This window comes from Hesperophylax consimilis, chromosome 27 (genome assembly GCF_061612785.1).
Source record: "Hesperophylax consimilis isolate HC1 chromosome 27, BYU_Hcon_1.0, whole genome shotgun sequence".
In the NCBI taxonomy this organism is placed as follows: Eukaryota; Metazoa; Arthropoda; class Insecta; order Trichoptera; family Limnephilidae; genus Hesperophylax; species Hesperophylax consimilis.
Window position 1 is genome coordinate 27,755,479 of NC_142862.1, and position 14,894 is coordinate 27,770,372.

General features: G+C 31.7%; 1 protein-coding gene across 1 annotated transcript in view; it reads left to right on the forward strand.

The window, feature by feature from the left end:
• Positions 1 to 6,874, forward strand: part of LOC149410883 (uncharacterized) — a 28,867-nt gene extending 21,993 nt beyond the window's left edge. Inside the window, exons 13-14 of the mRNA XM_089648357.1 lie at positions 5,570 to 5,655; positions 6,242 to 6,874. Of these exons, the coding sequence (XP_089504483.1) occupies positions 5,570 to 5,655; positions 6,242 to 6,450 (295 nt within the window). The 3' untranslated portion in view covers positions 6,451 to 6,874. The remainder of the gene's footprint in view (positions 1 to 5,569; positions 5,656 to 6,241) is intronic.
• Positions 6,875 to 14,894: the final 8,020 nt, after the last annotated feature.

Sequence of the window (14,894 nt, forward strand, 5' to 3'; positions counted from 1 at the left end):
CCCGTCAGACTTCATCTCATGTTGTATCTGCGACGATAACTACCACTTCATTTGTGCCGATATCGCAGAGCCCTCACGGCGAGGAACTAAGATTTTACAGTGGCGCTGCAAACTTTGCACAAAAACACAAAAAAACTCAAAAAAAATACCTCTGAAAAAAATCTAGAACTGACATCTATCGAGAAACCTAATAAACAACCATCATCAACACCAAAATCTACAATTGCCGCCTCATCATACGCCAGTGTGAACTTACCACCAACAACCACAGATGGCACTAGTAATCTGACAATCGATCTATTTTTAACTGAATTCGCAAATTTCAAAGACTCAGTTAATGAATCTGTTGGAAAAAAATACGATGCAATCCTGCTCCAAAATAATGAAATATTAAAAACCATTCAAAACATATCTCAACAGCAAGAAGATTTAAAATATCGAATAAATAATTTGGAAAAACTACATGAACAAGTAAACTCAGCCTTAAATTCAAGACTTGAGGACTTGAGGAAAAAAAAGCGAAAAAAATAAAGAAAATGAAATAAAAATTTGTCTCTTGACAGAACGAAATGAAGACCTAGAAAAAATAATAATAGCGATCGAGATTGACCAAGAAAACAGGAACAGACGATTTAACAATACTTGTTTGGAACTTCGAGGGCTTCCAGAATTCAAAGAGGAAACATCACAAACCTTAAAAGACATTATATTCAACACCAGTAAAATAGTAGACTGCCAACTAAATACAAATGATATTTATAATATATATAGAGTATCACAAAGAAACAAAAATATTCCTCCAACAGTTAAACCTAGGTCAGTGGTAATTAATTTTAATTCAATACCGTTAAAAGAGGAGCTCCTTAATGCTATAAAAAAATATAACAGGTCTTGCGAAAAGATTGGGGATAAACTAAACACGGGAACAATCGGATTGTCTGGCCCCATTACACCCATATACGTCTCAGAACTCCTCACGTCTAAAGGCAAACGGCTTTGGTATCTAGCTCGCCAACGTGCGACTGAATGTAAATATAGGTACGTCTGGACGAAAGCAGGTCTAATCTACATGAAAAAAGATGACTCTTCTCGACCTATATTAATAGACTCAGAACAAGCTATACCGAAGCTCTGACTACCTGCTCTTTATTCTAATTATCGTGATAAAACTACTGACTACCGCTTTATATCGCCATTTCATACTCTATTACATAACAGCACTATATTATATGAACACCTAGGTTTTTGCATAACTCCAATTTGTACTGGAATAATTTTAATCCTAATTTTAATTTTAACTTTAATTTTAATCTTTATTCTCTCTAGAATGGGAACTACACTTATTATAAGATTTTTATTGATTTATTAGTAATATTACTAATAACTCGGCAAAAGAGAACTCTAATCAACATATTTTATATAACCCAGATATTACTTATTTTTCATACTTATACTACTTTTTACTGTCTTTTGAAAGAGAAAATGCCACACACTAACTACATACGTTATTTATTTCCTGGATTTTATTTCAGATATTATTTCTTACTCAGATATTTTTATTTTTCCTAACTACATCATTTTGTTTACAGTTTTGTCGCTACATATTTCGTACTACAAGTATTTATATGATAATAAAATACTGTTTTAAAACCTTACCCAGAAAACAACAATTAATTTTTGAATTCTAATGGTAATAAACGATCTTCAACATGAAATCGATAGTATCTTAGTGCCAAATACTGAAATAATTTTTGAAAACATTAACAAAATTATGCAATTTAATTGGGAATCTAATAGGATTAATATTATTCATCAAAATATTAGAACGATGGGAAACTTGGATGATTTTCTTATATTTTTGGAAGAAATAAAAGCTGTGGTAAAGTTCCATGTACTAATTCTCACTGAATGCAGGTTAAATGATTCATACATAGCCAAACAAATTTCAGGCTATAACGAATACCATACAACATCGCATATCAACCAAAATAGCGGAGTAGTAGTATATATCGACAACACATTAAATTCCTTAGTACAAGAAATAAACATAAATCAGTGTAATTGTTTAAAAATCAACATTAATGAGAATTTAGGTATCCTAGCTATCTACCGATCACCATCGTTCAATGACATCCAAGATTTCCTGGAAAATCTTATTGGTGAGTTAAAAAAAACTAAGAATTATGCACAATATGTACTGATCGGGGACATGAATATAAATACTATAGGAGAAGTATTGCATAGGCAGTCCGACGACTACTTATGTGCTATGGCTGAAAGTAACTTTATTTCCAATATTAATTCTCCAACTAGGGTACAAGGTAGCTCAAGTTCATGTTTGGATCATATATATACCAGAAATATAACAAATTCAAATGCATTTGTAATACATAATACAATCACTGATCATTACACCACTGCAATCAGCATCCCTAACTCAACACCCAAAAAACATAAAATTAATCACAAACAGATTATCGATTATGAGGCTTTATTAAATGATCTTAATAATAAAAATTGGGAATATGTTTATAAAGAAACTGAAGTTAACAATGCTCTAAACTATTTTATTAATGAAATCAATACATTCATAACAAAACACACAATAACTAAACGCATTCCATATAGTAAAATACATCTCACACCATGGATTACCAACGGCATTGTTAAATCTATACACAAAAGAAATCACCTTCATAAAATAGCTAAACGAGACCCATTGAACGATACTAAACAGCAAAACTATTACCGATACCGTAATATTTGCAAAACCGTTATTCGCAAATGTAAAGAGCGTTATTATAAATTCTTACTTGATAAGGATAATTCCAGCAAAAACATGTGGAATGTTGTCAGAGACATAACTAATAGTAAAAAAAATACCAATGCATCTGTAACTGAATTAAATACCGGAAATTTGATTATAACTGACAATCAATCAATTGCATGTCATACTAATCAACATTTTGCATCTGTTGGATCAAATCTAGCAAAAAAAATTTTATTAGAAACCCAGAAAACGGAAGACTCTTTAGCATCGACAATTGAAACAAAGGAACATTCTTTTTCATTTAATATTAAACCAACTACTGTAGAAGAGGTCTTAAAAATAATCAACAGCCTTAATACTACACATGCAAAGGGTCCAGATAGTCTAAATACACAAATACTAAAAAAAATTAAAAATCAGATTTCTGCTCCGCTATCATATATTTACAACTTAAGTTTTGCATCAGGAATATTTCCTGATCACTTCAAAAAATCAATAATTGTCCCAATTCACAAAAGTGGACCTAAATCTCCTGTAGAAAACTATAGGCCAATATCACTATTAAGCGCGATATCCAAAGTCATTGAAAAGCTTTTCAAAACTAGGTTAAACGAATATGTGGAGAAACATAACATTCTAAGTCCTAACCAATACGGCTTTCGGTCGGGTAAGGGAACGGATGATGCCATCGCATGTCTCACTGAAACTATTGCAGGGAATATGAACCGTGGCAAGAAAACTATTGCCCTTTTCCTGGACCTGGCCAAGGCATTTGACACAATATCTCATAAAATTCTTTTACAGAGACTTAGAAATATAGGAATAAAGGGAAAAGCTTTTCAATGGATAGAAAGTTATATATCTAATAGATTTCAACAAACCAGAATTAACGAGGCTATTAGCACTTCACTAAAATACACTTTTGGGGTACCACAAGGAAGTACACTTGGGCCCCTTCTCTTTATTATATACATAAACGAACTTTGTAACCAACACATTGGTGGCAAAATTATCACGTTCGCTGACGATACAGTTATTTTGTTTGAAGGAGATGACTGGAAAGAAACACACCACCTTGCGAACACAGGTATAAACAGAGTAAAACAGTGGCTGGACAGTAATTTGCTTACACTAAACATACAAAAAACAAAATATCTCACATTTAGCGCTACCCTTGCAGGTCAACCCAAAACACCTCATCACCTCATCACCTCACAATACATAATATTAAGTGTAGCCTTGGAAATAATAACCGTACTTGTAATTGCGAAACCCTTGAATGTGTTAAATCTATTAAATATTTAGGTATAATAGTGGATAACCATCTTAAATGGAAACAACAAATTGAAAACACAGCTAATAAAGTGCGCAAGCTTATTTATATATTAATAGCATTGCGGGAAATTATAAAAACTCAAGACATTAAAAAAATATACTATGGGCTCTGTAACTCCGTCATAACCTACAGTTGCATTGGATGGGGTGGAACAGGATTAACAATATTATACCCGCTACTGAAGGCACAGAAATCCATTCTACGCGTCATTATGAAGAAACCCTTCAGATACTCGAGCGACGCTCTCTTCAAGGAGTTTAATGTGCTTGATGTTCGACAGTGTTACATAAAAAAAATAACAATCTGCGTCCACAAAAATAAAAACAAAACGATAACAGTCGATCATAATCATCAAACCAGAAGTAAGAGCAGAAACGACCTTTCTATTCCAACTAGTAATACTGCGGCTTTTCAAAAAGTTTTCTCATACCTGGGACCAAAAATATACAACAAAATCCCCTATCAATTTAAACTATGTGAATTATCAGCCTTCGGTACTAAAATTACTAAATGGTTATTAGACTTAGGTAGGACAGATTCCGAAAAATTATTAAAAAACGTAGTCTGAGTTGATTTCTTCGATTTTGTATTTTATATTTACCTAAAAAATATTTTTTTATTTTTCTTTCTTACATTGATATATTATATTTTTATTTTATATTTTACATGTACCTATCTGGATTTTATTGTTTATTACTGCTAAATTGTATTTTCCTAAAAAAATATTTTCTTTCTATTTTTCTTTCTTACATTTATATGTTATATTTTAATTTTATTTTATATTTTACATGTACCTACCTGGAATTATGTACACGCAACCTGCCAATTTGACTGTCCTAAAACGGGAAACTTCCTAGTTGGACAGTCAAAGCTTCCTTTTATATTTGTATATCTTGTATGTAATAAATGTAATAATAATAAATAAAATAAATAAAATAAATAAAATAAATAAAATAAATAAAATAAATAAAATAAATAAAATAAATAAAATAAATAAAATAAATAAAATAAATAAAATAAATAAAATAAATAAAATAAATAAAATAAATAAATCTTAAACAATCGGATGTTTCAGTAGATTATAATTTTTTAGTTGGTTGGGTCAGTCTTCTGTTAAGCTATAGCACCATTCTGTGGTGCTATAGCACCATTCCTCTCATCATGCTATGCTGTGCTACAACATCTGTTTTAGCGTGCGATATCTTGAACAAGTCGTGGCGACGACTCCTGTTGAATTGACTTTGAATGAGATAGCAGTAAAGTTACGCACTATATTAAAACTAAGTATTTCAAGATTTGCTTAACATCTGATTTATAGGCTAAATCTATTTGTTGCCTCAAGTAAGTCCATATGGTGCATGAAGTTCGGATAAGTTCCATGCGTCCGCACATAGACATTTATATATTTAGTTTGGTGCCGAGTCCATACAACACTAGCTTATTAAATTTATACATGATTTCAGGAAGTACTGTGTGGATGAGAAGAGAAAGCAAATCCTGAATTTCCAAGCCGACATCACGGAACCCAACGCCAAGGATATGGACTGCAGTGAGTATCCTCTATAATCGTTGCCTTATTGCCAAAGATGGCGACCCCCACACCAATTGCCCTGGTGGACAAGGCTCCTGTACTTCTTATGATCCTGTGCTGCGTGCAGAAGTACGGACACTGACGTTCCGGACGCCTACTTTCCACTTTGCCATGAGTTTCTTCTGATTTGAGTTTTCAGTTTGGCGAGCATTATTTCTAAAGTATTTGCCGATTCTCACATACAGGGCTTCATTACATTATCTTTCTCCGATGACGAGGTCGATATATTTCACATGGATTTAAATTATATATTTCATTATGTACCAATTGTCAAAAAAACAAAATGGAGTTGAGCAGCCATTTGATGACTTTGTCACACATCAATTTTTGCGAAACAACTGGGCATAATTCACCATACTAGGCAGCTGTCACTTTTTTAGTGACCAATAGAACATAGTTATATTGTATAGAGTACCGATCACTATAAACATGTAGATTATGTTTATGGGGATCAGTACAAATAAGCATTGTGTATAAAAGGCCAAATAGAAGTCTTTCATGAAATTAAATCCTTGAATAAAATAGATGAATGATAATATTCCAGACTGCGCCCGTACCTACAACCTGATGATGAAGGCCTCCTCGGCCTTCCTGCCGGTCTGCTGCTCCAATGGCAACTGGCGTAAGGTGCAGTGCCGCCGCAGCTCCTGCTACTGCGTGGACTCCAACGGGGCGCAGAAAGGAGTCGAGGTGGACATTGAGGAGGTGGAGACTCTGACTTGCTATACTGACGACAACTGGAAAACATGCTAACTACAATATATTAGAATAAATACACTTAAAGTGTGACATTTAATCCCTGAGGCCTCTGGCATATTGATCATTATATTTCTTAAAGATGCTGTCAGAAGGTCGGCGAATTCAACTGTATTTCTGCTTTGCAATAAAATCCAAAAAAATGGCATATCTGAATGTACGTTAAAACTAAAATCTGTTTTTGAAAGGTGATGAAATAAGCTAATCAGAAATAAACATATAATTTTCGAAATATTAAAATTTTGAATTTAAACCTTACGTTTTTTCGTCTAAACACTGAACTGGAATTACGGAAAACAAAAACAAATGTATTATAAACATTACTATCACAAACAAATGTATTATAAACATTACTATCAAAAACAACAAATGTATTACATACATTACTATCACAAACAAATGTATTATAAACATTACTATCAAAAACAACAAATGTATTACATACATTACTATCACAAACAAATGTATTATAAACATTACTATCAAAAACAACAAATGTATTACATACATTACTATCACAAACAAATGTATTATAAACATTACTATCAAAAACAACAAATGTATTACATACATTACTATCACAAACAAATGTATTATAAACATTACTATCAAAAACAACAAATGTATTACATACATTACTATCACAAACAAATGTATTATAAACATTACTATCAAAAACAACAAATGTATTGTAAACATTACTATCACAAACAAATGTATTATAAACATTACTATCAAAAACAACAAATGTATTACATACATTACTATCACAAACAAATGTATTATAAACATTACTATCAAAAACAACAAATGTATTACATACATTACTATCACAAACAAATGTATTATAAACATTACTATCAAAAACAACAAATGTATTGTAAACATTACTATCACAAACAAATGTATTATAAACATTACTATCACATGACTTTTTTGTTGTTTCATATTAAAATAATTTATAAAAATTTCACTAAGTTTCATAATTTTTTCTCAAATTACAGTCGGAACCATCTGTTTCATAGAGAAGCACATTTTGTTTCTTCTGTAGTCAACTTCTACATTTGAATTTAAAGTTTTTTCTCTTTCTAACCGTTTAGATCATATTTCTCCCCATGTCAGTAAGTGAGATACAACGGTTTCTATGAGACCATATGAGCTGTACAGATAAGCGAACAAATTAACTCTACGGGTAATAGCTATTTGTTCGCAAAACTGAACAAATTAGTCTATTAGAGTTAATAAAGTGGTATTATAGACAGCACTAATTTATTTTACCTTATTGCTTTTCATAAACCGACGAGAACTCGTCAAACTGGCAGTGGATAGTTGAGATTATTATAAACACTATATCTGCGGGTCAAAAACATATCCAACAAGCAATCAACTACAAAAAGGCAATAAAACTTCCTAAACTATGGTACTAAACTTTACTACAATAATACATATCAAATAAAAATCTGGATACAAACTGCATATATTCAACTGCACTAAAAAACACCATGTATAATATATTTAAAATTATTTCAGAAAAAACACTACACAATATATTTAAAATTACTTCATATTACTAAATTTTTATCACTATGTAAATATATAATGTGAGGATATCATTATATCTATTTGTTACAAAAAAAGGAAAATTATGAAACATTTATTATCATTATTGAAAATACAATATTCCATTTATTGGATAACCAACACCTTTGCCTTAGGTCATCAGAAGTGGTTTGCTAAGTTTGGTGACTTAGAAGGGGTGCCCGGGTTCAGATGTCCTCAGATGTCGGCGGCTGATGCGCCTGCCCACCCTCTGCGTGGCAGGCCGTTTGGGGAGACCCTTTGTCCTTTCTAGCAGGTCTCTCTCGACCCAGCGTAATGCACCAAAGCAGGAGGGATGGTTTCATACATCAGTCACTCCATCATACCTTTTCCTTCCCAGAACTTCTTCTCCTTCCTTACCTTCAAAAGAACTTCCACACAGCATCCCCACAAATGACATAGGCCGTGAGGGAAATTGGCCTGTGTGGGGTTAGTGTAAAGTAGGTACTGAATTACAGAAGTACACAACTATTAACCACTCGAGCGATGGAGTATTTACAAAATGAGCGAAGAAGATTTCCGAGCATTCAGTTTTGGATTTGGTTGCGCTCAATCAAAAAATCATACCTCCAAATATTGAAATGGAAACATATAAACTGCTAACTGTGCTTTAAAGCCAATGAATCCACCTGTATTTCACCGCCTATCCCATTTGTGAAGGTAATATAATTGAGCTGTTTGCGGGAATTTAGAAATAAATACAAACAAATTGTTTACCTAAATTTATGCAGCCATCGCTCAAGGCCTAGAGAGCGATGAGACCATTGAATGGAGAATGATATTTTATTTGGTCATTCCATGAGAACTAAATATGGGTAGCCATCGTCCATCAAATATTTCCTTTGATAAATCGATAAAGGTTATTTTGGGAGAATGTTAAAGTTAGCAGCAGGAGATAATGTTGTGCAATACGTCACACACACTAATAATCTCTTTTATAAAGTAAATCATGGTAAATATTTAACCATTTTAAAAACTGCACTAAATGAGTATTTTTTTTTAATCCTCTAAAAGCCTCTTATATTGACCATTACATTTCGTGATGCTGTCAGAAACAGAGAATTAGTGTGTATTTCCGCTTCTCAATAAAATAAATAAGATTTTTCTGAATGTATCCGAAAACTAATAACTGTTTTTGAAAGGTGATTTGATTATAAATATTACTACCACCTCACTTTTTGTCCTTTCATATAAAAATAATTAATAAAAAATTCAAAAAATTTCATAATTTTTTCTCAACTTGCGGTCTTAAATTTCGGTTTCATAAGTCATTATAATTATTCTGTTAACTTATATTTGAATGTAAAGCTTGGTATTTTTTACTTTTTAACAACGTTTAGTTCATATTTCTAACAATCACGGTAAGGGAGATACAACGATTTTTATGAGACCATATGAGCTCTTCCGAAAAGCGAACAAATTAACTACGGATAATAGGAGTTAAAAAATGTTACAGACCCTGTTAGTTTTATTTTGAACCTTGATCAATAGCAGGGCTATTTAGGGTTGCATAGTAAAAATTAGATTCATCAGCTGTAGGCAGACTGATGGAACCTACGCACAAGCCAAATACTAATTGGTGATTGCGCTTTCGAAGCATCTGGGCAGAAGGCTTGGAATAAACTTCCTAAGGAACAAAGATCCATTACAAGTCCAACAGAATTCAGTTCTAAACTAAAAACTTACTCTTTTTAAGCTGTCATAAATCGAATCAAATCCAATTTTCCAGTTAAGTCCTAAATCCTGTATCTAAATTTCGCTAATAAACAATTAGTTAATGTTAATCTCAAGTGACCTACCAGGTAAGTATTGTACTGCATTATCTCCATATATAGTTAGTAATAACATAGATCATTGTAGAAATGTATATATCTTTGTACAGCGCCCTTGAGGTGATTTTGCACAAAAACAGCACCATACAAATCATCCAAATATTATTATGGAATTTTGTAGCTGTGGCGCTAGAAAAACTGATCTAAGGTGTCGATTTTCACAAAATTCATAAAAGTGTCATTATCTCGAAACTAACGACTTTTTACCAGTCATTTTATGATATTCTGGTCGTAATCAGTTGGCCTAGCAGCCGTCCAAAGGATAACGATGAATTATGGACAACTATTAAAAAAAAAAAAACGCTTTCACACAGTAAATTCAGCCTACAAAACAATTATTAAAAAGAAGGTGAAAATTAAATTAGGTACCTACCTTAGAATCATCATCTCGTTTTGGAAAATACCAGCAATTTCTGAACACTGTGTACCTATACATAATCTTAAAATAATGCTTATCGCCAACTATTCCGCCTACCGAGATACTGCAGCGCTACGGAAATGTTCCTGGAGGGACGCGTTTACTCTTTCAGAGCGCTTCTCCGCCACCACACGGGAAGCTTATGGCGCAGACTATCCCAATCAAGTAACACAATCATCACTGCCATGGTTGCCTGGATGGAGTCTCCTCTGATGGCCCGACAGGAGACGGGAGATGTCCAAATATCCTCCATAAACGGCTTCTTACACACATTTTTATGTTTATCTCTTTTCACTTAATTTCCTCATTTTTTGTGCCTATCTATGTATTATTATTTATCTCATTCTAATTATTTATATATTATTTCAAAATATGGAATGTATTGCATTGCACTATCCTTGCATACATTCTGGAATAAATTCTTATTATTATTATTATAATGTGAAAAATATACATTCGGAAAAATTTTAAAAGCAACATAATTTTTCTTTTACCTATTTGGTGTTGCCATTGAAAGTGATTCCATTTTTAAATACGCCTTATTTGAATTTCAATTTTGTTTTCAATGATGAATGAATGCAAATCTTGGAAGAGGAAATAAACCCACTTCCCAACATCCGATCGAGCTGAAACTCGGCATAAAGACTTGTTATCAATGTCAATGCATTTTATCAACTTTTAATGTCAATCACATACACACACTTGTATTTAAGCATTTCTCTGAAATCAGACGATATTACAGCAGTATTAACTGCTATATACAAACATACAAAATAAATCTCGGTTCTACACGATCAGCATCTGGCAATGTTGGTAATGTGGGTTGACTCTGGGAAGGATGATTCAACCCTCAGCCGAACCATTTTTTTAGACATTTTTAAATAGATGTATTATTGTAAAATAACTTATTAAAGATTGATTTTTAAATAGATGTATTTTGGAAAATAACTTATTAAAGATTGATTTTTTTGACATTTACTTGTCAGACTACATTATTTTTTTTTTTTAATGAAATATGTACAAACATTCCCGGGTTATGAATAACCTGACAATATCTGAAAATCTCCTACAACCACCACAGTAAGCGGAAAATTTTGCTCGTGTCGTGATGGAGGACTTAGCCAGCCAAGAAATTGAACACACTACACCTGGGTGGGACCCAAACGCGATGTCAACTCAGCCACCGATCGGTCGCATTAAATTTATTTTACATGGAAATTGTAATGTTACCATATTTATACAGATTTTTAATATTGAGAATAAATTATATTAAAACTAAAATAAAAAGCCATTTTAAAAAAACAAATAAATTATATTTCTTTAAATAAACCGAATAACATAACCTGATCACTCCACCATTATTAATATTGTTACACAAGCTAGACTTACTGCTAAATAACATGTATGGGAGGCGTTGGAGGAATTAATACATTCTTATTTATTTATTCATTTTCTACACACAAAGGCACATCATATTTTGAAAAGGAAAGGCTGGGATGTTTCACAGAAATTAAATAAATATAACATTGTCGTCAAATGGGTAATCAGCGCCTTTTTTGTTTTTTCGTCATTTGAAAGGTCCCTGTGAAAAGCCGATTCTAGGTCTTTTTCAGTTTTCGTGCAAATTGTGATCAGAAGAAAAGCATAACTGTCATGTTATTATGCTTGTCAGCTGATCACAATTTGTTCAAAAGCTAAAACAGGCCTAGAATTGGCGTTTCAAATGTAAAAAAAAAAATAGCGCTGACTAACCAATTGACGACAATGTTACATTTAAATTTCTGTGAAGCGCGCTAACCTAACTGAATTTGAGTAAGTTTTTTTTTTATTGACTATTTCAAAAGATTTCTAAACAAAGGAGTTTGTTTTCTTATTCATTCTATATTCAAATTTGATACGTGTTTTATCAAAATTTTAATATTATTTCAAAAGTGAATTCATCAAACACTTCTAGACTTTTCTATGATTTCTGAGAATCTGATAGAATAATGAATTGTTACAAAGATTGCTTTTAAAAAATTAAATTGTTACAGCCATCAATAAATTAATAATTATTTAAGTCCAAGCAAAAAATAAGTTACAATAACATAATGATTACCAGTATTAATTCACCATAACATAATAATTAACACTAGTAAGTTCCAATAACATATTTATTTCCAAAAGTACGTTCCCATTTCACAATGACATGAATGTCAAGTTACCGGGACATATTGATGTTAAATAATATAATATGTAATTAGCAAACATTTCATAATGATATCTGACAAATAATAATTTACTATAAAATATTGATTATTTTTAAATTATTTACAAATAGAATAGAAAAGTGTAAAAATCACTTTTTACAATTTGGGTGCTATTTTCTTCTTCTTCATAATATTATTATTTTTAAATTTTATGTTGTTTTCTGTAAAAAATACGGCTAGCAAATGATTACTAATTATTAGTGCAGTGTATTAAGGCCATTAAATGTGTTAAATATAAGGGTTCAACTCCACACATTCAAAAATTGACTAAAACATTAGAACGATTTTCAGAACTATACATTCTGAAAATGTCTTGATGATGTGGTTAATAAAACGCTACACTATTGCTTAGTGCATGCCGAGTTCTAATATCTCAGTGCATACCTTCCATAAACAAAATGAAGATACGGGGCGCCATCTTGCGATCGCTAAATAAAATGAAGATACCAGGCGCCATAGTGTGATTGCAAAACAAAATGAAGACACAGGTCGCCATCTTGTGATTGCTAAACAAATGAAGACACAGGTCGCTATCTTGTGATTGCTAAACAGAATGAAGACGGGTCATCTTGTGATTTTAAACAGAATGAAGACACAGGTCACCATCTTGTGATTGCTAAACAAATGAAGACACAGGTCGCCTTCTTGTGATTACTAAACAGAATGAAGACACAGGTGCCATCTTGTGATTTCTGTGTGTTTAAGAACAGTCACCCAAAAAACATGGCATGCATTAAAAATATTTAAATAATATTATGCTATTTCTAAAAAAAACCTTGAGAATCAATGAAAATATGTCATTACTAAGTATTCCATAGACTAGAAATAGGATTCCTAAGTATTTTTTTTGTGATGATTTTGCAAAAAATGAGAAATAAGTTTTCGGTAAAGATAAGAATAATATGTAATATACAATGGTTCAATTGAGTTTCATAACATATTTTTGTAACATAAATGTATGCATATTTCACAAAAGATGTTAATATTTTGACCCAAGGGCAGTTTGACAATGCGCTTGGAAGGCGAAATAGCTGTCACACAATAAGTATGGCGTAGTTCAATTTGTCACAGAGAGATTCACATGATTTATTTAAATTTTGTAATTGATTTTGCAATTTGAATTTTTTCTAAGTTAAAAAAATCGATTGCTCATTTGTTTTAATGCAGTGAAATTCCACTAAACTATTATTTATCATATTAAAATTTCACATTTATAAGTTTAGGATTTTTTAAATTTCGTGGTTCAAAATTTTGTTGTTGAAAAGTGATTTCAACTTTTATCATTGAAATAATTTATCACCCATGCAATTCCACTTCCATTGCCGTGGAGGATTTTGATAATGATCATAAATCAATAATACAATGGAATTTCAAAACATTATTTCTTATTCAAATGAAATGTAACAAAGAACTCCTACAAAATATTTAACCCATCCTTATCCATCATGTACCAATAGCCTACTAAGAATGTAATTTCTACACAGAAATGTGTAATAAGATCCAAAACTCATACGGTAACACTACATTACATGACGGAAACACAAGGGTATTTTTGTAGAGATACAGAAGTAGTTTGCAGAAATTCTTTGTCACAAAATAAATCTAGCAAATCTCTGAATGAAAAATAAACACACATAGGATATCGCTTAACTCGGACGCTAGACTAGCATTCACAAGGGCCGAGTTTGAATAGCGTAGCAGGTATCGACCGCTAAAAACTAAATAAAAACAGCTAAAATTCCCAAAAAAAAAAATTGAAGCCTAAATTCTATAAAAATTTTGGCACTATAGAAATTTCGAACAAAAAATATGGCTGAAATTTTTCAATAGGATATTTTTACTGCAGTATTCTTCATTAACAAATTATTATTACTTTGAATTAATATTGCAATTTTATAATAATGTTATTGTCGTATAAAACTTCTTATATATTATAGAGTCCATATTTTAAGACAACTCATTTGATTTGACGGTTGACAAAAGTTGATTTTTCAATAATCTGTGAAATATATCGTATATATGTAGTACTTTTGAAATACCAAAAGTTATTTGTGATTCTAAATGATTTATTTATTAGATATAAATAAGTATTTCATCACACTAGGACATTTAATAATGGGTATGACTGTGTATACCGCACAAGATAAAATAGTTTTATCTACCAATAACATACGTCTTTGTTTCCATTGATGCTTGGAATCGAGGAATGAGAGAGAACTTATTTCATATATTTGCCATTTTTTCCGACTTGCCACACTTTTTCTAGTGACAACACTAGTGATGGGCATTTCAGGTCATGTGATGTTTATAATCCAACATATAACCAGGGGGCCTACTCTGTAT